The sequence below is a fragment of the Synchytrium microbalum genome, assembly GCF_006535985.1.
Source record: "Synchytrium microbalum strain JEL517 chromosome Unknown SmJEL517_scf0013, whole genome shotgun sequence".
Lineage (NCBI taxonomy): Eukaryota > Fungi > Chytridiomycota > Chytridiomycetes > Synchytriales > Synchytriaceae > Synchytrium > Synchytrium microbalum.
Genome location: NW_022158362.1, coordinates 95580 through 119968, shown reverse-complemented (window position 1 = coordinate 119968; position 24389 = coordinate 95580). Strand labels below are relative to the sequence as shown.

Sequence of the window (24389 nt, the reverse complement as noted above, 5' to 3'; positions counted from 1 at the left end):
GAGTTGTTGGATGACGGATATTCCAATCTGCTCCATTCGCGAGTAGCACTTTAAGGATATTAGGATATGGCGGTGCATATAACATAGCACAACACCCGTCCAAGTCACTAACACTATCGACTCCAACATCAATCTTCCACTTCGTAGCATACTCGATTATATAATTGACACACGACTCGTGTCCTTTCCGACACGCAGCAATCAACGGAGTCAGTTTAGATGCGTTCGATTTCGTCAAGATTCGAGTCATCAAACCGATATTAGGCTGAGCAAAATCCAAGATTGCTTTCAGACCGACATGGCATCCCTTCATTGCACATAGTAAAGTAGCAGTCTCTCCAGCGAACGATGATACATTTACATCCAAGTCTCGACAAACTCGTAACAAGTTACAGATGAATGTCCCATGACCTCGTCGAGCAGCAACCAACAACGGGCTATCCCCATTCCTGCAATCAACCTCATCAACATCCCACCCCTGATTCATAACACACTCTTCAACAAATTTAACATCATGATACCCATTCCATGCCGCAATCCACAACGGAGTCTCATTACGATTATTATGAAGCTTGTTTAGCTTTTCGTGATTGTAACAAAACTCGGTAACGTGTTGCTGGTGTGCCGAATCAGCCAATTCCAGCATTCGTTTCATTTGGTCTTCAGCGCCGTCAGCGAAGAGAATGCCGACACATGATACACCTACAAGACGGTGTTGGAAAGCAGCGATACTGAGGAGGCGTCTAGTCAATGAATACACGACTGGGATTTGTCTTTCGTGACATTCGTCTAGTATCAATTGGAGGATGACGTCAAGACCTCCATCTAAAAGAGGAGAACGAAGGGATGAGCGATTGAAAAAAATTGAAAAATTGAAAAATTCACTGAGTGGAAGTCGTCTGGTTAGGTTACCATTGCCAGCAGTCGGTTCAATATTCTTGGCCATAATGACACATCGTATTTTACCCCTTTGTACATTCCTCAACACTTCTCGCAGGCCAAATAAAACACGTCGTCGAGCCTGCAAGAGAGATGGGTAGTACTTTAATATTCCAGTTATGCTTTTTTCGTCAGCAGGACATTGGTGGCTTTACCTTGACAGGATTATTCTCCCTCTGTCGATTCTGGAAGAATTGTAGCTTTTGCAATAAAGCCTTGACAGCATTATCCAAATCTTCAGTAACGATTTGAGGCACGTAGCTAAATACGCAAACATGATGAGCTAGTTTGTACACGCAATTTTGACCATACATATAATACCTGCGAGCTTCACCGCGATCACTAGGCTCCACTCTTTCCAAAGCCCACCTCACTGCCGGCGACTGATACTTGGCGTTCAAACGACTGAGTTTGGTTGATGTAGATAAAAGTGCATCGAATGTGAATTCAGGTGCATTCACATTCCATTTCAAAGTACTTGTTGCTTTCATGACGTTTGGCTCCGTCGTGGGGCTAGCCTGACTGCTACTACTACCAGTTGGCACCACATCTCTTCGTGCAGCTATCTCCACGGTAGGTTGTTCAGCCGCCACTGGCTCAGAAACTACAGGATCTACTACAAGTACGTCTTCGCTTGACTTAATAACAACTGCTGGGTTTTCGACGTGATCTGCATCAGCAGAAATAGTCGCATCACCAGATTCTACAATATCTTGCCATTCATCTGACAATGGCTTGACAGCAGCATAAGCAGCAGCACGATCCTTCATCATATCCTTTCGAGCATTACGTGAGATAACGATTAGCTGCTTTATACGTGACAGTTTCTTCTGTTTCGGCTGAGCCCGCTGAATTCCTCGCATTTTCACAGAAGGAACAGTAGCGGATGTGGTTGTTGGTATAGAAGGATTGGGTGTTTTAAGTTGTTTTGGAGCATGTCGTATAGTGGTAGGAGGTATTGCGGATGCACGTATTCTAATTGCTGATGTGGACGATGACGATGCCTACAACCAAAAAAACAAGCTCGGCTAAACATGCAATTTGAATAAACCATTCCAGCAACTCATGTGAAACATACCGACGCAATTGACGTATCCAGCAAGTCAGCAATCGTGAAGACCTTGGACGGTTTGGGTTTACTCTTTACTACTTGCGGTAGCATTGGTGCTCTGACTATTGGAGCCTTCTTCTTGCCTTTATAGTCATTTGAAACCACGGAATTAGGTTTCGGAGAAGCTGAAATTGTCTGCGTCTGGGCGTCATCATTAAGCTTGGTCGACGTTCCGACGTTCGCGCTCTAGGAAACGAATACAAGTCAAAGAGAGACAGATTTGAAATCAATTGCAAATTCCACATACCGAAGAAGGTGCACTGAGTAGAGCTGAGCTGTATGATCTCCGTGCTGGAAGCTCTTGCTATAGTGCGTGTTCAATGTCAGACAAGTTGGTGACTTTGATGAGCGAAAGAAAAGAGAAAACTTACATGAACTGTGTCCAAAGTCGACTTGTCCAGCGTCGAGCTACTATTGGAGCCTGATGCCATTGTCATAGCTTCGGGTTTCTTCAAGATCGTGATCTTGGTTTCCTGCTGTCGTCCAGACATTGCGCCTCTAGAACTAACTGTGTTTCAAAGGAATTGAAGCTCCCATGAGCAGTTACGTCGACCGTTATCCTTCTAGCTTCCGTTGTTCCAACTGGTTGCAAGTAGACCTTGAATGCGATGGAAAACACCATAACACTACCATGAATGACAGCCACGACTTTCGAAACCGCCGATTCGCGTTTCGCGTCATATAAAGCGAGCTATCCACACGTCATGAAACAACTAGTACTCTGCAACCCCCCAAAACAGTATTTGCAAAAGCCGCTATATTCTTCTAGCTTAAAGATACAGCAACTAGAGCTAAATACACCATTTGAAACCAAAAGTCTCTCTCCTCCTTACTCCATCTCTAATTTTTCTATAAAACCCTTTTGTTTTTCCTCCAACGTTCTTTTGAAGCTTATTATGAGCAGCTGTGACTTGTTCTTTTAGGATGCAAACTTTTGTAATAATTGTTAACGATTCAGTGTGTCTGGGCTACTCCCACTAGCAGAGCTCTATATGTTGAATTGGTTAATCCTACGCTAGTTTGTATCACCAGACAAATCATTACGTACTGGTGAGTTTGGTGTGTGCTCACGGATACGTGCTAAGAAGATATGAAGCTTTGTTTAGCAAACAATCATTCAACTATTACATGATTCTTATCAAACAAACCTTGATCGGTTGCTGATATTAAGGTCGCCCAATTTTCCTGTGGTGAGTTTTGCGATTGTGATTGCGAAGTTGATGTTGATAACAGAGGCTGTCGCATCAAATGAGGTCTATATTATGGACTGTGGTTAGTCGGAGTATAGCAGATAAAGCATCTAGTGCACACTTACGCTTGTATCTCGGCAGCAATCAGCAGATCGAATAAGGTGTGTTCTCGACCAAGTAGTCTCTAAACACGTGCATAAGAATAATGTAAGTCACATGATTTCCAAAACAGGTCATATACCAAATCTTTCGTAGCAACTGAAACCAGAGCCCACGCTCCGCCTTGACACATACCTTGACATTGAATGCGGCAAGTTCGCTCAGTTTTTGTCGCCTTTCCTCCATTTCAGACGATAGTTTTGGAGCGACATAAGGAGCAGGGGGTGCGGTAGGTTTCTGTACACGAGCAGGTCTTCCTGGGCCGGCCAAGACGTAGAGGTTATTCCTTTCAGTATCGACAGACCTTGACCTTTTATCGGCGGTCTCGTTTGATGATTTTAGCGTCTTTTTGATGGCGAGGGAAGTAGAGGAAGCAGATCGAGTCATTGATACGCCATCAGCTTTGGTTTCGATGCTCAACGATGAAGCTTTTGTTCTTCTTCTAGTCTGGGTCTTTGCTGGGAGTGATGGCTAATGAACAAGATTTTGATGATGTAGTTGAGACCCACTTTCATACGCGGCAACAGGGAAAGAATATGGTAGTACTCACACTACGGTTACGAGCTGGAGCTACCCTCTTTCTCACTGTATATTCAGGCTCTGGCGTCTATGGTTTGAGACAGGTGTTAAAAATTGTTTTTTGAAATACAATTTTGGGTCATTGAGAGCAATCCCTACCATATGGCTATCCGAAGACGACTCTGCTTCGTCGACATCCATACCATGGCCTCGAGCATCGTCTTCCGTTGTCATAGTTTTTAATCCCATTCTTCGTTTATAAGGCAAAACTGTGTTTTTTCTTGCAGGTGGAAATCACGGGAGGGAACTCCAATTCAGAATACACGAATATGGGTTCACGGCGACAAGAGATAGTCAGTCCAGAAGGTATGCAGTCACGTAGTAACGCTTAATCCTGCTTTTCAGCGTGACGTTTCATGTATATTTCACTGTTTTGCGCATACGTAATAACAATATGCTAAACCACCATCGTTTTGTACTAGGATTACGTACGGATGGAAGACGTCCCACTGAATTACGACGTATTTCATGTCGAATGGGTGTGTTCAGTACCGCTGATGGGTCGGCTTACTTGCAACATGGCAACACGAAATTGATTGCTGCTGTTTATGGTCCAAGAGAGGTATATCATGTCGACGTTTTCAAGTTAGATTGAATTCTTTGAGCCTATGGAGTTGAAATACGTGTATTGACGTGCTTGTCCTTAAGCATCTATCACTCGGTGCCCTTTTTTTACTCACACCAATCTCCAAACACATCAGCCTAGTCAACACCAACGTGGAGAAGTCATGTACGATCGTGCATTCATCACTGTCAAATACAACGTCGCAAGTTTCAGTCTCGGCGAACGTCGAAAGGCATCAAGGCTTGATCGGTAAACGACAAAATACGTGAATTCCAGGCTCGTTTTTGCTCAATTCATTCTATTTCAAACAATAGGAGAAACCAAGAAGTCGCCAACATTATCAAAAAGACATTCGAAACAGTCATCGAGACAACCAAATACAAGGGTGCTGAAATCGCCATCTATATTCAGTTGTTGCAAGTAGATGGTGGAAGTTTGCATGCTGCTATTAATGCAGCCACATTGGCTATCTTGGATGCTGGTATAGAAATGTCTGAATATGTCTGTGCATGTTCGGCTGGGTGGGCTAATGACGCTGCTATTCTTGGTCAGTACACGTGGGACAGCCAAAGTTTTTTGTTTGATCTTAAAACCATCTATTCTTGCTAGATTTAAATTACATTGAGGAATCTGCTGATGTGCCTACAGTTACTGTTGCAGTATTGCCCAAGTCAGGAAAGGTCATCTCGCTTGGAGTAAGTTGCTCATGCTTCTTATACAACTGGTCGTTTTGCTTACCACAAACCTCACCGTAGATGGAGACGCGTCTACACTTGGACGTGTTTGAATCTGTAGTGAATCGAGCAAAAGACGGGTGTCATCACGTCCATAAGTTGCTTGATGCAGAAGTTAGAGAGAGGACTCAGGAATTGTTGCTTTCAATGTCTTAAACACCATCATCGCCTTCCTTGTACCATATAAACGCTGTAAAAATAGATTCTTGCGTATCTCACTATCATTATCACGACGCGCCAAAAACTCCTCTCTAGAATATTGAATTCCCTTGTATGTGGACTTTCGCCTCCCACAATTGTAAGTGTGTCAACCATGGCTTCTTCAAACAGCAGCCAATGGCTGTATGTGCCCGATTACCAGCGTATGCTCCTGGCAGAAGACCTGATGGAAGCAAGCTGTGCATCAGAAGCCTTAAAATCTGGAGTTTATGGTGTTGGGTTTGGTGCTTTGATGGCAGCTGGTTCTGGATGGTGGACTGGGCTTCCGTTTAGAGAATCTCTACCCATGATGGGTCGTATGGGCGGTGTGGTTGGTATGTCTCTTCTAATGTCATATAAGGAAATGCTAAAACATTGGGATTTTGGATATTTTTGTTAAACATCAAACGTTTTGCAATGAATAGGAAGTATTGGTGCATTGACATATGGCACAGTCTGTATATCAGCTCAAGTACGAGAAAAGGATGACTATATTAATACTGGCGTGGGTGGGTTTGTTGCTGGTGCTTTAATTGGTATTCGAGGTAACGTGCCAAAAAAACAGCATCCCCTATGAAGCAGAATAGCTTCAGCGTCTCAAATCTAATATCCGATTCCTACAATTTAGCACAATCACTACGCTCAGTATGCTTTTATGCTCCCATGGTAGCTGCTGGATTGGCTGCTATTGATTTCACCGGACGAAACATGAGAGAACAGGAAAGCAAACCTTATGAAGACAAGATAAAGAGAGCACCATTCTTGCAATGGCCAAAGAGAGATCCATTTGCTGAACGATGGAAGGAAATACAGGCGAGAGAAGCTGCTAAATCAGAATGAGAAGCCAGTCGAGTAGAGAAATTGTATTCCAGGAGGGTCATCGCTCTAAATATAGTGAAAACTCACAAAGAACAAAGAAGTAGTATGAGCTGCACATATCTTGTATTCACGCTGGCCTTTTGTTGATTCAGCCGTAAACGGGATACAAACACCGGCCGGTGACAAATGCATCAGAAGTCGACAATCGCTAGTTAGAACAGGATGCGACTCTGTAACATTGGGAAGGCAAACTCACCGTCATAAATCAAGAAATGGCAGTTGTCAGGGACAAGCATTCCACGATTTGTTTTCGCAATCAGACAATCATGCGTTCCTGGGCAAGTTTCAGAATCCTTAATATTTCTTCGAAAGTAGAACTGACGATTGATGGCTCGTCATTTCACAAAAACGAGAGTACAGTCTTTGGTGTGTCAAGCGTTATTTTGATCACTGCGATCACCATTAAATTCAATTCAGTCTGCCGCATTGGTAGCAGTACATCCAACATTCACATCAATGATACGTCCGACCTGCATGATATTTGGAATAACGTGTATTCTTCGAACACTCCAAAGCAAAAAAATCCCTTGTCGAATTCAACGCGACATTCTTTCGGAATTCACAGCCCCCTCTACCCTCAATGCAACAACCCATTCGCTTCAAAATCAGAACACCCATCCAAACATACATACTGAGTTGTTACCGGTTGACCAGAATACACGTGGGAAAAAAGCAGGTGTACGTATGCATTGATTTCAATTGATTCGGTACTATGAGTACATGGACGATATCAAGGACCGCTTACCTTTGTGTTATGACTTGAACGTCAACATTGTGTTTGAATCTGACTAAGCCATGATGCTGTATCTACCAGACCTTATGGCGAAGGAAACAAACAGACACACCGCTCAAGTGGACTTTGCTGCATTCATTGGCAAGTCATTTACATCTTCCTCCCTGCCCACCGCCGTGAAGTACTGGCAATCCCGCCAGCTGTCAACTAGGACGTTAACCCCGAGGAAGATGTTCAGATCCTTATGGATATTCCACTACATTGTTTGAGAATGTGGATAAGCCCCAATAATCTGTCGAAACTACTTCTAGGTAGGAGCCTGCAATACCGTCGGTACCGATGATGTTGGCTCCATCCACTCACATCCACACCTTAGCAAGTACAGAGTTTCAAGACATCTAGCGAAGCAAGTACAGAGTTTCAAGACATCTAGCGATACACGTAGGGTTGATGCAGCGCACCCAGCAATACGGATTAGACAAGGGCCATGTGTGCTGGAGACGACTACATCATTACCGTCTTTGCCCTCTTATGAGAGAGCCAGTTCTAGTAGAAAGCTGGGCTTCTCCCATAGGGTCTTTCGCAATCAAGAACGCCAAGCGATTGCATTCTACAGTGATCTCTTTTCGTAGGCTACAAGGCAACTCCGAAGCATCAGACTTAATCGGGTTAAATCGTTGATTTAACATTCGAATTCTTTCGAGGTTGTAACGAATGCAAATCTTATTTGACGAAATAAACATCATTAATATAACTTACTCCACATGAACGTGAAATGAGGGAGAGATAGATAGATACCAGAGCAATTTCATATATACACTTGTTTTTCCAAGAAGTCCAATCCACCACAAGCATCATGCTTATTGAGAATCCTGCCAAGTAAGCGAAACACCAGCATCACCTGAAGCTATTTGAAGAGTGCTGTTACCATCGCCACGAGCACCTTCATAATGATGTAGAGCAACATCATCTACTACAATCCAACCCGAAGATTCCATATCTATTCTTCCACTATAGCTGGAGTTGACAGCTAGAGATACTCTGTTTCCTGCTCTGATTCCGATATGTGAGTTTGAAGCCGAGTCGAAATCGATACCGGTGATATCGACATCGTGCCGTGATGTGACGTTTAGCATAGATACATGACTGAAAGAGCCAGCTACTCCATAGATGGTGTCTGTTGATACGAGGTCGACTACAGATGATGGCAGATTCTATAGCAGAAACAAAGAGAGGACTCAGAACTTGGATGGCGTTTCTAAGTCGGCCAATTATCAGCCACATCACTTACAAATATATTCATTGACAAGGCCAGGATTTCAACAGACTCAAAGCTTGAAGAGCCCTTAAAGTCAGCATCAATATGTATATGCGGCACATTTAAGACGAGCTTAACGTTTCCCAACGAGTGGCGTAGTGGTATAGTCACTTTTACATTCGTGGTATAACAATCACTACTCGTCTCGTCTAATATTGGCGTATGTAGCATCACATCATACCGAGGTGGTAGATTCCGGAGCATGACATTTACATTCTTTTCCAGTTCGATTTCGGAGATGTGGAAATGTGGCTCGACCTGTATATCAGAGATATCATCGGTATCAGCGATATGGATCTTCATCCATCCTCGACCTGTAGCTTCTATTCTTATAGTATTATATGTTGACGAGTCTATCGATATCGGAGCAGCTACAGCAATTACTTGATTCTCGTGATGGCAATATCCAAAACCAAGAACTGCAGGCTCGAAATGTACTGGTAGCGATTGTGGTGGATGTATATAGTCAAACGGTGGGAAAGCCGGAGTAAACGGCACAGCGGCGTCAAACCAATGAGTTAAGAGTGGCAGCAGTGCTAGAGCTACGACTATTAGAGCACATCCCGTTACGAGTAGCAGCATTAGAAGCTGAGTGACGTCAAAGCAGTACTCTGATAGGAATTTTCGGAAGAGTTGGAATCTGTTTAGTGGTCGTCCAGATGGTAGCAGTCTAGATAGCTCATTGTAGTTGGGTAACGGTTCTATATCGTATGAAAAACGTAGAGGTGTCAGTGTTGTGATCTTCATCATGGGCCTGCTCTTGAAAGTTCTAAAACCATGTACGGGGGAAGCGTGCTTCAGCCAATCATAATGACATTAGATCTCACTTGCTGGCAAGTTGTTTCAAAAACATTGGTTTAAATGTCAGCTGCTGACACGGAGCCCCTTCCTACTACATACCTAAAGATTGTGCATCATCAAAAGCGAAATAAGGCGGCGGCTCGTCGCCATTATACTGTGAATGATCTATGAGCAGAGCTGTTCTTTCATCGTCAACATCTATCAAGTCTGGTGTTTGCTCAGTTTGAGCTGGCATCTCTTCACTATCAGAGCCAGTATTGACGATCTGCAGTTCTGTCATGGTGGCAGAGATCACAGGCCACCCACTCTCTCCCTATAGAGAAAGCCTGGAGGTCAAGAGCTTTCAAAGAAACGAAGGTATGATGAATCTTTTGCTAATTGGACCTTTCACGAGAATGAAGCGAGTCACGTATTGGAATCAGGCTTACTTCCATCTATATCATGTAAAGACGAATTATACACGTTTCCCGTCCTTCTACCGCCTGGAAACATCAATAGTTGCCTTCCAAATTCCAAAATACCTCCAAATTTGAACATCACGACAGTCATTGACAACACCGTTGCAACCGATATAAAACTCCTAAGAAATGAACGACACAGAACGAGAAGCATATACCTTCCTACTCCCAATCCTAAACTCCATCCCACCGGCACAGTCTCGCCCAACAATAACACTAACCTACGCATCTTCGCTCGACGGCCTCATATCCGGTCCAAATGGACGCCAACTAGCACTCTCCGGACGAGAATCATTCATCATGACACATGCCTTACGGGCTCTACACGATGGTATACTAGTAGGCATCGGAACTGTGCTGAACGATAATCCATCATTGACTGTACGTTTGGTCGAGTATTTGTCAAACGGTGACAAGATTAGTGATATTGTAAATTATAAGCATCCGCGCCCTATTCTTCTCGATACGAGGCTCAGGACGCCTGTAGAATGTACACTAATGGCTAGGAACCCTATAATTGTCACGGATACGCAAAACTTGATCAATAACAGGCAACGTGTCGTGGAATTGGAATCTGGAGGTGCTGTGATGCTACCATGTCCGGTCATCGACGGGCGTCTAGATCTGCCATCTGTATTGGACGTGCTGAAGAACACGTATGGGATAAAGTCTATCATGATTGAAGGAGGTGCTAGTGTTATAAGGACGATGCTGGTGCATCATCCTCATGTAGTGGATACCGCTATAGTGACTATTGCTCCTCTGTATGTGGGGAATGGTGTTCATGTTATGGGGTTGGATCGAACAGGTAGCTCCGACGAACTTCTCATGCCAAAGCTAGAGGACGTCATATACAGACAGTTTGGAAAGGATATTGTATTGGCTGCACGTATACAAAGGACGTGATGTCCCATAAAGCAGGGTGAATCATCAATGTCACTAGCAACGCCGTGGACAACGTCAAACTCATCAACACACAAGTTGCATATAGATAATTCCTCGTATATACTCTTTGTAGTTTTACAGGCTATTTAAAACAATCTCAAAATAGAGCACTTTCCAATAATACAAATAATGAAAATGACGTTATTTTCTGAAATAGTATCCCTTTCTTATGCTACAGCGTTTGCACCTTGTTCGTCTTTGATATACAAATTATCCTTCAAGTCGTTCTCCTTGATCAGCAGCTTCTCCTTCAAGTCTTTGATGAGAGCTAGAGGATGTGTCGTTGCTATTTTGGTTGGCATATAATCAGCAACATCAAGACCCAAGAATTCCAGTGCATTCAGACCAAGAATAGAGGCTTTATCTTCTCGAGACAGAAATGTGACAGATTCGACTAATTGTCCTGGCTCATGTTCACCCACTATAGCATAACGTGAGTCAGCAAACTAGAATTTCAAGTTTGCAATTTGAACTGAACTTACATGGGAAGGGATAATCAGATCCCAACATGAGACGCTTAGCACCAAACTTCTTGACCAGGAATTCGAGAGCATCGGCGTCATGCACTAACGAGTCACAATATATACGAGGTATGTAGCTCAACGGGTTTTGTATTTTAGTTGGGAACAGGTCAGGACGGACCTAAGAGAATGCCCCGCAGATTAATGAAGCAATTTGTGGAAGGTTGAATCCGACATTTAAGAGCAACAAAAAAAACCCGTGCATGGGCCATTGACTTACTCGCCATCCGTGCTCAATACGACCCATAGTATAAGGGAATGATCCTCCACCATGAGACAAGCAGACTCGCAGTTTTGGATGTCGTTCTAGCACGCCACCAAATATCAACGAGGATATAGCCATGGTAGTTTCGCATGGCATGCCAATCAACCATGGAAACCAATACTTTGAATTTCGTTTGGATCCGTCCATATCCCAGGGGTGAATAAACACTGCAACGTCCAATTCTTCACAAGCAGTCCATATAGGTTCGAGTTCTTCGGCGTCGAGGTTCCAATCATTGACATGAGAGCCAATCTGAATGCCCTTGAAACCTAGTTCGTTGACACATCGCTGCAGCTCTTCAATGGCAAGTTGAGGAGCTTGCATTGGTATTGTGGCTAGACCGATGAAGCGCTTTGGGTTTTGAGCGCAGGTGAAGGCAATATTATCATTTAGGTACCTTTTGCACGAAAAAGAGTGCCGTCAGAGTCACAATATTCGAATAGAGTTTCAAGTTTCGCAGACTCACTTGGCAAGATCATTAGCATCTGCCGGTTTTGCCCAGTAGCTGAACATTACTGGAACAGTCGACAGCTAAAGGAGCAGCATTTCATCAATATGGAATCTGAACAAGCAATGTTCACAACAGATCAACATTTAATCGATATGGAATCTGAAACAGCAACATTCTAACGGATCAAGCCAGCTGTGACAATCACAAACCAAACTCACCACTTGAGTGTGCACGTTCAATTGATCACACTCCACAATTCGTTGATCAGCATCATAGCAGTTACACTCAATGTTTCTGAATGGTTTTCCGTCGATTTCCATACGAATTCCTTTCTCAGTTTCGACCATGGAGACCCATCCTCCATACCCATACTTTGCAGCAAGATTTGGCAGCCTCTTGGGTAAGATGTGGGTATGCAGATCGCACCTACAGGTTGAAAATTTGTTTGAAAAGAACGATTCCGGTAGTCGTCTGAGCAGAACATTTGGTTTAGATCGCACCTGAAATGTACATTTTGATGAAGTTCTTCCACCACGATGTCTTTCTTGCCGTTCATGTTCATGTATGATTAGACAAGCTTTGAGATGTGTATAATTAGCTATGCGAGCCTATAATGTAAACGAAAACAGGTCAGATCAAATCATTCTCAAAAACTCAAAAAGGTCGAAAAGTGTATGGGCTTTTGAGAGTGAAACTTGCCTAGAGACAGCAGTTCGGTTAGAATATATATCAGAATATCAAGATTGCTGCAAGGGATCCGAGCTATCGAATGTTGTAATCGGCCGTCGAAAGTGAAGTTTGGCAGCGTCTCGTGGTTTTAGTTAACAAATGAATCAGGTCCAGATCAGGGCGGTCTTCGAGGTTTCGTGCACAAGGAAACAAAATGTATGACGCATTTCAAGGAATCAATCGCTGTTTTGACTATTCTAGGCTTCGACTTGAAAGTAGGCGAGGCGCACAGGACACGAACTCAAGTCAACCAAGGATTTGAGCGAGCTCTTCAACAGCATGTATGTGAATAGCGTGAGAAATGAGCATTAAATACATTTTACATCGAAATCACGTCCTGGTCTCGCCTACAACCTGGTCTCTTCCTGAAAACAACACTACAATTTGCGTCAGATGATTAACTCGTAGCAATCGAAAAAACTTGATTTGTGGAGGCGAGGAAGGTTTCCAAGAATAAGTAACAGGCCGAGATATCATGAATACTAAAGAAATGGATGACGAGGTCGAATTGTTATTGGTACGTACGCCCTCCTGGCAGCAAAGCAACGCTTCAGAAACATTGTAATCTTGTTGTCATTTTCTTGCCCTTCAAGCTCACTCTTTCGTGAAGGACTATGATATATTAGATGATATCGAATGGGCATCATTGCATAGTCAGCAATCGGACGGCTCTGACGATGAGGAACCGGTTGCAGAACAAGCTCCTCCATTACAGGAACCCTTGCACCTCTCCATTCAACCAACTTTGAAATCCTTGGCCAGAATTACTGAAGCTGACATCCGCCACGCTCGTGAACGCCTGTCTTCATCGTCATCTAGTCCAACTGCTGATGACAAACGAGGCAAGTCACCCCGGAAGAAAAACGTGGTACAAGGTAGCATCGGTCGTATCGCTGCATTCATGTCACAGGCAGATGGCATAATATTGATATTACTCGGTCTCGTTGCTGCCGCCATAATTCTCGGACTTGGACACGAGTTGATCAAGGCACTGTACACTCAAACGCCATCAAACAACAACAGTACGTTCGGTCAAGTCATTCCACGTAGAAGGCTTGATTGTAACGCTACGCTATGTATGAAAAGTGGCTCCAACATAACAGCATGTACTGGTGTCAATAGCCGTCACATTGCCTTTGCTGATCATAAACCAACTGGTGATGTCCTGGAAAGGTCAAAGCACACGTCATTGTCAACCATGTATACAGGACCAAAGTTATCTTCAGCTTGGATGCTTTGGAAGAAGGCTTCAAAAGGCCGAAACGATACAACTGTCATCATACCACGACATAAAGAAGATCAACCATCATCAGTCGCAACAACAGCAGCAGCATCATCAGTACCATCATCAGTAGTAGTAGGCAGGCCATTTATAACAATCATAGAACCAATAACAGTAGAAGAAAAAGCCGACGATTCGTCAACCACAACCACTCACATAACGGCTCTCACGGAACTCGCCAAAGAACAAGCCATCCTTATACAACAACATGTATCTCATCTACAGGAACAAGCCACCATCTTACAGCAGCAGGTATCTCATCTCCAGGACGAAGCCATGACTAAAATAAATAGAATATCAGTCCAATACCACGCCCATGCCATGACACTATACAATCACATGACAAAGGACGTAATACCCACTACTGCCAAAACCATCCAGCACAGTGTAAACAATGTCGTATCAACAACATCTGGAGAATGGAAGAAAACCGCTAGCAACATTAGACGCGGTGTCAACAAGATGATCTCAACGACCCAATCCACATCCGCCGATACTCTATCTACTATAACCAATGCACTCACGGTCGGCGCCAATGATTTATATGGAACCGTTATGGAACGTAGCTTGATTATCGTAGGAAAGGCTTCGCCAAGTGCGGAATGGAACTCCGAAAAGATAATCGAGTTTATATATAGGCTATTGGTCAAGACCTTGTCACAACTCAAGAAGAGTGTGATCGAGTCTTGGGATATCGTTGATAAGGAAATCAGTACCGTCATCAGCCAATACCGTACTGTTTGGAACAGTGTCTACCAAAAGCAAGAGCCTAGTCGTAGTAGTGGTGGAAAAAATTTGCGATGGGATTCCATCTCGCACATTGTCAGGAAACGAGCTTTAGAATTCTGGAATGGTCTATGATATTATTCGGGGTTTAGGGTGGTTTGGTTTTGTAGTAGTTGCAAGTATTTTTTTTTTGATTATTACACTTCTCTTATATCTGCAAATTGATTCTGCCTTCAAGTTGAAGCGTCGTGTGTGTCTGTTCTGCGGCACGCACGTCATAAAAGGGTGGGGCGCCTAAGGGCGCTGGGTGCGAGGTGCAGTTTGGGTGCGTTTTCCAAAAGTGTGTCCTAAATCATATTATTGTAATTAAAAATGGGTAAATACTCTCATCTTACGTGTCTGCTCATGTTTGGAAACTGACTTTAATGAACAAAAATCAGTGGCGACAAATGCCGCTTGAAGTTCGAATTTCATACGAAGTGACTGGGATGCAAAAGTTAATGCACCCGATGCGTATCATTCAACTGATGTGTTTTAATAAATTCTAGATGAATTTAGGAGGCTAGCTCAAAATTCATGTTAAACAGAATGCTGACATCTCGTATCTTTGTAGGGAGATTGAAGTCCAAATTTGTAGTAGAAGGGCCAAGGAAAAACCAGCGTGGCGATCCAATAGTAGAAGAAGCTATGCAACTACTTCTTGGAAAGGTAGTGGTGCTAAATTGCAGAGGTGTGGCTATCGTGAAAAAGAAGCTGACGCAAACGTCTTCAGCTCAACGATGAGCCGTTTCTTCCTAAATTTTGAGACAGTCATCATGTAAAAGGAAACAAAGATGGCCACTATCGTGTCTGCTGCCACGTAGGAAGGAGTTGTGATCGTGGTTTGATCTCATAACCAAAATGAAAAATATGCACACGCTTCCTATTCAATGATTGAGGGGTTTCATGATGACTGCAAGTAGGCACATCAGACTGTACTTTCCTGCGACGAGCTGGTGCTGGAGCTGTGACTTGAGGAGTGTTTTTGCAGAACCAGTACTTGCCAACCTAATGTCAATCGTATTACACCTTAACCAGCGGCTGAGAGTTGGACCATTCGATGATTCTCAACTCAAAACGCATTAATTATACCAGAAACTCTAGATTGAAGGTCTCTGATAAACGCCGCTTCCAGTTCAAGTCGACCAGATGGTCTTTCTTATGACAAAGGTCCGTTGGGGCGTAGATCCTCAACTGGCAATGAACGTTGGATCGTATGGACGATAATCACCGGTCGAATGTATGGGTTTCTCATGTTGTTTGGTCAGAAATCTGTGTTGCTATATGTATGAGAGCACTGAGGTCACTGAGGTAACATGAACTAGCTTCCTATTAGCCAAAACAAGCTACTGTACGTGACTTGGGTTTTTAACCGCATGATGCCTCCACCCGAACTACTGGGGATTTTTTTTCTGCAGCTTGGTTGCTCGCTCGCGTTTGTTCTCTTTCACAGCTCGCGAGGTGTTGGAGACGTGGAGGAGCATTCGCAAGCCAACCGCAGGTAAGCAAATCTTGAATTCCTAGTATCTTCCTGTCGAGTCTGCTCCAGGATGCAGCGCTTTTGTAATTTTTCTGGTCGCAGATGAAGACAACCAAATCATCCCAGTCATAAACCATTGATACGGTTAATCTGCTGATAATATGAATTCCTCGTATCTGATGCACTTGTCTCCGAAGAGATTCCTCATGTTTGACATACCTCCTACCATACATTAAACTGAATTTTTTTTGCCTTCAATTTTTTTCGGACGCAGTCTCCTTGGACTGTTTTGGACCGTCTATTCGAGTTTTAAGGTACGTTTTGAGTGATGCTATTATCTGGGGTTAACCCAAACAAAGCGTGGAGTTTGGATGGATGTGTTTCTTGTCGATGATGAGTTCAAGTTCTTCACCAAAGAACATTTCCGAAACTTATGTGTGGATATTTTAACATGCACCACCAACTGAGACTATGAACATCTTATTGGGAGCTCGTGAAATGATAATGGACGCTTTAGAGCACCTGTCTAACCCTGCCTTTTTTTCCTCAGGTCTTGTTTTCTTTGTTCGATTTGGAGAATACAAGATTGGTTTGATATTGGGATTTCAAGTGTCATGGAGTTCGAACGTTGAATGCACTGCTACCAATGCTGGAACACTTGCACTGAATTCATGGTAAGTTGCAAAGACAAAATACAATGGACTGAAATCGTGATATGATGAAAAACCTTAATCAGTTCTGCTTCCGATGAATTATGACGGATACCCAAACTTACCAAAAACAAAAACATTCTGATCACACAAAATAATACATTATTTGCTGACACACATTCTCACAAACGTCAGACCTTACTGACAACCATCAGTTTTTGATCAAATAGATACCACGCCTTTTGGAACCCTTTTGGCCATTTCTTTTGAACAATTACCGGTGGTTTACTAGTGGGCGGGCTCAATGTTTACATGATGAGCCCTCACCAATTTCCAAGCACCGAAGAACGAACTCTCTCAACCCATTAGAACTGGCGAACGCTCAATCAATGCTTTTCTCAGTGTCAGGTGTTGCAGATATTTTTGTTCGCAGATGTTGCTTATTGTTTCTAGTTCATTGTTTCTAGTTAATTGCGTTTGGGTTTTAACTGTGAAATAAAGCTTTCAGAACAAATACTGCCCGTTAGATCTGGTTTCCGGTTTTAAATGTAGCAGTCCGACTCATGCAACTCACATTGACGGGTAATGCGTCTCTACGTCCAGGATCTACGTTGAATTGAACAATTGGCATAATCCAAACGTTTGCTGCGCACAATAGCTCCTCTGCCAGCAAAACAAAAAGAGCCAATTAGAGAGCGTGCCGTAGGTGAGAAGATGCAGATTAGATACCTCAGATACGGTTGCAGTAGGCTCTGTTGATAGGCTTAACTTCCGATGGCAAGTTGATGGATTGTTCAATGATTTCTATGAGGTAAACAACGCATATTAAATATCATAAAGTCTCAATGCATGCGCCTGGCTCAAATTCATGATCAATTTCGCCTTTGCCAGGGTCCAAGGCTTCCCTTTTAGGACACACTTTTTTGAATAGCGACTATTATATCCCCGTGGAGGTAAAAGAAGGAATGGCTCGTCATTGGTAGGAGCCCTTGAAGCCTAGGCTACAAAATTGGTATCTCGACATCTTACCTCCCTCTCTTGCTTGTAGGGCCTCTTCTACATGACGCAGGCTCTTGCCTCACTAGCTAAACCTCTACGTCTTCAAACTTACCTCGAAGGATGGGAAAACACTTGCGGAAACGTCACAGATACCATAACCTTAGAAGGAGTAAGTCTTTGGTTGATTTCATGTTGCTACATGCCATAGTGTTGATGTTGACTTTGAATTCTAATTTTTCCTTTTAGCATGGGAAGGCTGGAATAGTTTGTACTCTCTCGTTGATGGTAGCGCTGACTTTCGTACTTACCCACGTGTTTTAGTGGCGGAACTGGCAGATGTCCTGATTGTGTTGGGAGATCAGTACTTGGTAGTTGAAGTCACACTATTCAGCACAGCCAGTACAGTCAACAAGGAGTATGACAAGGATTTGTCGGTGAAGGGGTTGCCGAAAGTACAGGCCAAGACGTTTGTGGGCATGTTTGCTGCTAGTCGAGCAGGAGAATTTGCTGCTGTAGATCCCACGTTGGAGAGGGTGCTCGAACGTAAGCCTATAACGGTTCCAGAATACTTGGCAAGCTCTCTCAAGGGCCAGAAGTAGTCAAGTTATGGCGGGTGTGATGACCAGCAACTATAAGATCACATAGTATATGTAAAACATATAAACATAAATCAAGCAGCAGACCAGTATAAATGTGACGAGTGACTGTAAGATCACATAGTATATATAAAATTATAAACATAAGTCAGGCAGCATACCAGTATATATGTGTCCATCTATTATGCGAAGTCTATTCCTCTCGTGTTTTCATAAGTTACGATATTGAAAATTAAACATTTACAAAGCGGTGGTCGTTTTACTATTACCACTTTTCGCTCCATATTCGTCATCAAACTTCAGATAGGATTCAAGCTCTCGTTCTGCTACACTTTTCTTTACTTGCGTGAGTGCATCAATGAAGTCTTCAAAAGTGACTGGCCGAACATCCTTGAGCTCTACATTTTGTATGTCGATGATCTCTCGAACAGGACCTGGATATAAATGATTGGTGTCAAAAACTTTGAGACTGGGCAATCGCTAACATGCAAATCGAAACCTCTCACCTAGAGCAGCCTCTCGAACAAGTCCATCCATATCAGACCCACTGTAACCCTCAGTTCGAGCAACAATATCTTGCATTTGTTCTTCATCTAACGAATGCTCTTGATTCTTCAACAAGTTGCGAATAATGTGTCTTCTGCCTTCAGCTTCTGGTAAGGGTATGTATCTTTTGACACAAAAAAACGGTTATTGAGGTAGTTATAATTTGTCAAAAAGCTGCAATGCTTACAACTTCTTTCGAAACCTCCTCCTAGCAGCTTCATCAATCTCACTAGGCCTATTCGTTGCTCCGACTACCAGCACTCGATCTTCACTATCAGTTCCGCAGCCTGCCAAATAAATTGGGTCTCCATTAGTGCTCACGTTGACGACGACCTCGCACAACCCATACCATCAAATTGAACCAAGAACTCTGTCTTGATTCGTCGAGTTGCTTCATTCTCTCCATCCTGCCTCTGAGTGAGCAGCGAGTCCACCTCATCCACTACATTTGCCAATATCAGAAACGGGTTGAGAAAGTTCGCAAAAAAAACCTTGAGCGTGCAACCCATACCAAAGATGATTGAAGGTTGATGAACACGAGCTACAGCAAATAGAGCTCTCATCATCTTTTCTCCTTCACCAATCCATTTCGAGGTAAGTGATGAGGCAGATATACTCAGAAAAGTAGCCTTGACTTGAGAAGCGATACATTTCCCAATCAACGTTTTACCTATTCTTGTTCTCTATTAGTTGAGAGTCAACAAAAAAAGCCAAGGAAAATCACCAGTTCCCTAAATATTTGCGATTTGAGATCAGATTCCAAAGAAGCTAACTTCAACCAAAAAACGAGATTCCGCAGTGACGTTTTCTCACAGGTGGTCCAAACAACAATAATCCTTTGGGTGGACCTCGAATCCCCTTGAAAATATCAGGACGTAGCATGGGCCATACTACAGCTTCCTTTATAGCCAACTTGGAATGCTCCAGACCTGCGATATCATCCCATGACACAGTAGGTGCCTTTTCTAAGACTTCGTTGAGGATCATATCCAACATTCTCTTTTCAATGTTTCGTAGTCGTTCATCGACAGGTTCGTCTTTGGCTTTCCTGTTAAAAGAGGAGTCTGTCATCAGTATGCCTCTTTAAACCTCAGAGGAGATCTCAATTGAAAAGCACATACTTCTTAGTGGGTGCTCCATCGCCATTCATGAGTGGAGGAACAAATTTTTTCGATTTTGTTATAGCAGGTATACTATTTGCCTCTGATTTTGTTCTTGTCATTGTTTCGAGTATATCTTCATCATTGGAATCCTTTCGAGTGTTGGTCTTTTCCATTTCCACTGCCTAAGAAAAGATGGATGTGATGGTCAAACTTCAGAGGATACAAGCGTGAATACGAAAACGTGGTCTTACCAACACGTCTCTAGCTGTTGCAAATGTTGCAAAAGAAGGCTTCTTTGACAATGGTTCTACGTCTTCATTCTCACTATCTGGACTTGGATGTCTATTCTTGCGTTTCGGCCGAGATTCGTTCTTGACCTTTTCAGGAGAATCAGTTTGTACAGACTTGTTAACTTTTAGTGGTGCTTCTTGTCCTGGAGCAGTTCTTGATGCTGTGACTTGGTATTGTTGCATTATCATTGGCGGAACAAAGGTCTTCATTCGAGGTAAAGAGCCTGAGCGAGCTATAACACGTGCTATCATTCAAGCCAAATTTAGAGAGTGGAGCCTTGTTACTAGACATAGTCGAAGATCACATACTTTCATCGACACGTTTCGATAAAGCCTTGTCTATTACATTTTTTGACAAACGAGGAAACTCTGGAATGGCTGGATCTGGCAGTATTGTCATCTAGAAGCGTGTAAGTGTGAGCTCCTACACCTGTATGCCTTACAGGCTTGTAGAGAGTGATCACAGACCATGTTGAGTAGATCGTCGACAGAAAGAGAAGCTTCGGAAGTGCTTCTCTTACTTGGATTCCTTGCTCTTGCAGCTTGCTTTATGCGACTTGACAGCGATTCACTTGATTGACCATTGAATGCTGTTTGTTCGTACATGTCCCTAACCTTGATAAAAGAGTGATGACGAATTGAGATATGGCTGATTGCGCATTACAAGATGACATCTAGCTCTTACTTCGCAGCGTATAGCATCGACGTCATCAGGAGATGCCAAGTCTTCAAACTGGTCGAGAAACTGCAAGGCAGCCAGCGCATCAAAGCTTGTATGAGGTGTCTTGCTAGTGTTTGCAGGATGCCAGCGCGTATGAAATGCCGTGGCAATTTGATCTGCGTCCATCTCCTAGCGTTCTTGAGTATTTTAGTGACTTGAGGGAATGATTACCATTCTCGTGATTTGATTGATATTTTCATATTCAACTCTGCAAGGACAAGCTTTATAGGGCTCAAAACATGTAATAACACGTAAATCATTGTTCTTTTGAACCTCCCTGGGTGTCTCCAGATGCTCGCTTCCGTCGCCAAATTGGATTTCTCCATTTTCCCCCAACATCAACAGTTCTTTGTGTAGGCCTATCAGTTCTGGCAGCTGTAAGCTCTTACCTACAATTATACCGACTGTCATCATGTTGGCAAACAATCAGCGCCCTACGTCGGTCATTGCTCCATCATCGCTCACTCTCGGCAACTTCTCAGTCTTGACGTCGTCTGCGGAACTATCGCCAGGCATTTGCTTTGAATATTACAGTGGATCCTTCGATAACTTGCCGGACTTTGCAGTTGTAACCCTTTCGTCGCTTGTTTGCAGACCATCAATGTCAACATTTGAAACAAACGATTTGCTAAAACCATCACCCTTTTTTTTCGAAAATTTAGTTATCTCCAGAGTTGTTGGGAATTGCTGATGAGGTCAAGATCTTGTACTTGTTGCATTCCTCGGTGCGCATCCCTAACTAATACTGCCCCCGTCACTCTCAAAGGTCTTCATTGATGAGAACTTTGAGCAACAAGTCACAGAACTGCACAGTGGCAACTTTGCTATAAGGTTCACTGGCATATTGCAAATCACTGAGCCTGGGAAATACTCATTCTCTCTGGGCTCGAATGATGGATCTATTCTCTACATAGCGGGCAAAACTGTGGCTAAAAACGACGGAACGGTATGCAATAGCTTGTCATGTTTGATGCAGCGATACCAAGTTCAAATCTTCTCTTAGCATTACTACAATGAAGTGGAAGGATCTATAAAACTCGGCTCGCCTGGCTTGTATCCCCTCACAGTCTTGTACTTTCATAAAGCTGGCAAAGTCTTGGAAGGAGCAGGTAATCTTGATCTTGCGCATCTGATGCGTACCGTTTCCTGCATTAATCACACATGGTATTTATTTAGTGATGTCTGGACCCAAATTATCTATAACTTATGCCCTCGTCAAGGAAGGAGTCATCTTCTCATCAACTCCGACAAAACAATCAATCCCAGCAACACGTCTCTTCCATCTACCGTCAAAAACCGCACAAACAAACATGAATATATCCCATGTATCTCCACATCACCTAATGGCCAAAGATCCAAACTTTGACGCCATCCAAAAATCTCTTGACGGTGAACGAAAAACAAACCGAATGATTCGCTCATCATTGTCTTCCATGCTGAACCTCAATGATGAAGAAATGGCAGATATGGACACTATGGCTGCATTCAAAAGGCTAGAAGATGATCAATTGCGATTGAGGCGTGATTACTTTTGGTCTGTTGGATTGTCATTGAAGTTGTCTTACAATCCTCCACTCCCTGTGAATCTTCAAGTATGTATCGTGTGTTTAAGTATAAGAGAGAAAATAAGCCAGAACTGACCTTTTACATGTATAGGATGCTTGGGAAAACCTTCCACAACATCTCGACCACAAACATTTCCCACAATTTATCATATCACAATCAAAGGACGTGTCATAAACACGTATGCTGTATGCTTCTGTAGAATTGTATTAAAAATAGGATTGCTCGCGTTAAATATAGTTAGAACATACCTCTTTTTAAAACTGCGAAACAGTCCGTCACGAAGATTCACCTTTAAACACATTTCAGAGGGGTAAAGTTGATTTTCTGCATCAAGAACGGCCGTGTCCAGGTATTCTTAGATCGTGTAGGAGCTCAGGATGTCTACATCCCCAAAGGTTAGCTGGGAACTTCAGTGTTTTTTGGTATTGGGTTTAAGATAGCTCACCTCGCACTAATGCAAACCAGAGAGAACCAAGTAAATTAAATCTTTTACTCGCTGAATTTGTGCAATTAGGATGCTTACGCGTAAGATGACCCCGTTAGTTTTACATCAACATTGCTCATGAACATCAAACTTCTCCCAATATAGGGATTTCTGTATTTTGAAACGTATCTAAGAGGACGAGAAGAATTACTTTTGAGAGTTTACAATGCTGGAGACTCGAAAAGTCGCGTTCTAAGTCGCGCATCAAGTACTTTGGATCTTGCAAGAACAGCGTAAATTTGATCTTCAACTCTTCCATCTATTGGTTGGCTCACATCATGCTTATTGTATATCTTTTAGACCTAGAGAGCAGCTCTCTGCAAGAACGCGTCATTTGTAAGTTGGAATTGACTTGAACCTGGCAGACATATTGAGACTGACCTAAAACTCGTCGTGATATACAGGCTACTGGATTTCGCAGCCGGCCAGAATCCACCAGCCAGTCCATGTGATCGTGAACTAGAACGAGATTCGAGCAAGACAGCCTTCTTGATTGCATGTTACGCGAAATACAATCGTCCTTTTGTGTGGGTACGTCACACTGACCTACAAACGCGTACTTTACCTACTTTGTTGCATGATCTAACTTTCAACTCCTCTTAATACGATCAGATACGATCAAATCAGAAACGACTCATCAAAGTACGAGAAGATCAAAAGCTGGAAAGTGATACACCATTAAAATTGAATTCAACAACTGCATGGGCTACAGAAGGTAATTGACGCGTCTGTCATAGTCGATTGTTCAACGCACAAACTGACACATTTCATACAAAGACGTCAAGCTATATGATCTCGTAACGGAGGTGCTATCCTTGATTCTGATACCTTCTCCCGAAAACCCATTTGCAGTAGACAATGCGTACTGGGATACACTACCAGTCGAGGAAGCTGTTATGGCTACAGGTGCAATGATGGACTTTTTGCAGAGAGTGTATTACAGGAATCCACCGTATTCTACAAAAGGTAATTACCAGTTTGGTTTCTGATCAAAAACATCCAACAAAATTGGTAACACCTCGTTGTAAATCACAAATAGTTATGGATGACTTGATGATACTATATCGTAAACACTTTGAATATGTAGAGGCCATTAATAGGAAATAGAGTCGCATCCATAGCATTCACACCACGTGACGACAGGCGCAGGTTTGAATCTTCTCGGTCGAAATGGACGTTGAAATTTTAAAAGATGACTCCAAACGCAAATCTGCGCTTCGTCCGAGCTCTCTTTAGCGTTGTTTTAAGTTCCAAAAACCGTGTGATTGGGGAGTCTTTCGTTCAACCCATACCAACACGTAAAACTCAATTTTCTTCACAGACTGCGGTGGT

The 24389-nt window shown here is 43.0% G+C and overlaps 9 protein-coding genes across 9 annotated transcripts; 5 read left to right on the top strand and 4 right to left on the bottom strand.

Annotated features, from left to right (window-relative positions):
- Nucleotides 1-3065: 3065 nt before the first annotated feature.
- Nucleotides 3066-4152, bottom strand: SmJEL517_g02818 (uncharacterized protein; the record flags this gene model as incomplete). Its single annotated transcript, XM_031168746.1, has 6 exons — nucleotides 3066-3130; nucleotides 3199-3305; nucleotides 3366-3424; nucleotides 3535-3870; nucleotides 3950-4006; nucleotides 4078-4152. 6 exons carry the CDS (start codon nucleotides 4150-4152, stop codon nucleotides 3066-3068), a joined length of 699 nt encoding a protein of 232 aa, XP_031025282.1.
- Nucleotides 4153-4247: 95 nt separating this feature from the next.
- SmJEL517_g02817 (uncharacterized protein) lies at nucleotides 4248-5433 on the top strand (the record flags this gene model as incomplete). Its single annotated transcript, XM_031168745.1, has 6 exons — nucleotides 4248-4284; nucleotides 4401-4540; nucleotides 4680-4792; nucleotides 4858-5090; nucleotides 5153-5238; nucleotides 5299-5433. The coding sequence occupies 6 exons, from the start codon at nucleotides 4248-4250 to the stop codon at nucleotides 5431-5433; spliced, it is 744 nt and encodes a 247-aa protein (XP_031025285.1).
- A 157-nt stretch (nucleotides 5434-5590) lies between these two features.
- On the top strand, nucleotides 5591-6315 carry SmJEL517_g02816 (uncharacterized protein; the record flags this gene model as incomplete). Its single annotated transcript, XM_031168744.1, has 3 exons — nucleotides 5591-5810; nucleotides 5901-6020; nucleotides 6104-6315. 3 exons carry the CDS (start codon nucleotides 5591-5593, stop codon nucleotides 6313-6315), a joined length of 552 nt encoding a protein of 183 aa, XP_031025284.1.
- Nucleotides 6316-7947: 1632 nt separating this feature from the next.
- SmJEL517_g02815 (uncharacterized protein) lies at nucleotides 7948-9486 on the bottom strand (the record flags this gene model as incomplete). The annotated part of the gene is made up of 3 exons (XM_031168743.1): nucleotides 7948-8301; nucleotides 8379-9106; nucleotides 9306-9486. 3 exons carry the CDS (start codon nucleotides 9484-9486, stop codon nucleotides 7948-7950), a joined length of 1263 nt encoding a protein of 420 aa, XP_031025287.1.
- Nucleotides 9487-9793: 307 nt separating this feature from the next.
- SmJEL517_g02814 (uncharacterized protein) lies at nucleotides 9794-10570 on the top strand (the record flags this gene model as incomplete). The annotated part of the gene is made up of 1 exon (XM_031168742.1): nucleotides 9794-10570. The coding sequence occupies one exon, from the start codon at nucleotides 9794-9796 to the stop codon at nucleotides 10568-10570; it is 777 nt and encodes a 258-aa protein (XP_031025286.1).
- Nucleotides 10571-10776: 206 nt separating this feature from the next.
- SmJEL517_g02813 (aminocarboxymuconate-semialdehyde decarboxylase) lies at nucleotides 10777-11908 on the bottom strand (the record flags this gene model as incomplete). Its single annotated transcript, XM_031168741.1, has 4 exons — nucleotides 10777-11030; nucleotides 11092-11251; nucleotides 11351-11792; nucleotides 11862-11908. The coding sequence occupies 4 exons, from the start codon at nucleotides 11906-11908 to the stop codon at nucleotides 10777-10779; spliced, it is 903 nt and encodes a 300-aa protein (XP_031025289.1).
- Nucleotides 11909-18587: 6679 nt separating this feature from the next.
- On the bottom strand, nucleotides 18588-21133 carry SmJEL517_g02812 (uncharacterized protein; the record flags this gene model as incomplete). Its single annotated transcript, XM_031168740.1, has 11 exons — nucleotides 18588-18781; nucleotides 18854-19017; nucleotides 19081-19164; nucleotides 19215-19335; nucleotides 19405-19576; nucleotides 19707-19941; nucleotides 20015-20178; nucleotides 20248-20531; nucleotides 20596-20686; nucleotides 20755-20901; nucleotides 20972-21133. The coding sequence occupies 11 exons, from the start codon at nucleotides 21131-21133 to the stop codon at nucleotides 18588-18590; spliced, it is 1818 nt and encodes a 605-aa protein (XP_031025288.1).
- Nucleotides 21134-21419: 286 nt separating this feature from the next.
- On the top strand, nucleotides 21420-22747 carry SmJEL517_g02811 (uncharacterized protein; the record flags this gene model as incomplete). Its single annotated transcript, XM_031168739.1, has 6 exons — nucleotides 21420-21575; nucleotides 21670-21732; nucleotides 21774-21953; nucleotides 22011-22116; nucleotides 22184-22599; nucleotides 22664-22747. The coding sequence occupies 6 exons, from the start codon at nucleotides 21420-21422 to the stop codon at nucleotides 22745-22747; spliced, it is 1005 nt and encodes a 334-aa protein (XP_031025291.1).
- Nucleotides 22748-22950: 203 nt separating this feature from the next.
- On the top strand, nucleotides 22951-24164 carry SmJEL517_g02810 (uncharacterized protein; the record flags this gene model as incomplete). The annotated part of the gene is made up of 8 exons (XM_031168738.1): nucleotides 22951-22968; nucleotides 23039-23098; nucleotides 23163-23290; nucleotides 23358-23393; nucleotides 23462-23588; nucleotides 23670-23772; nucleotides 23835-24023; nucleotides 24097-24164. 8 exons carry the CDS (start codon nucleotides 22951-22953, stop codon nucleotides 24162-24164), a joined length of 729 nt encoding a protein of 242 aa, XP_031025290.1.
- Nucleotides 24165-24389: the final 225 nt, after the last annotated feature.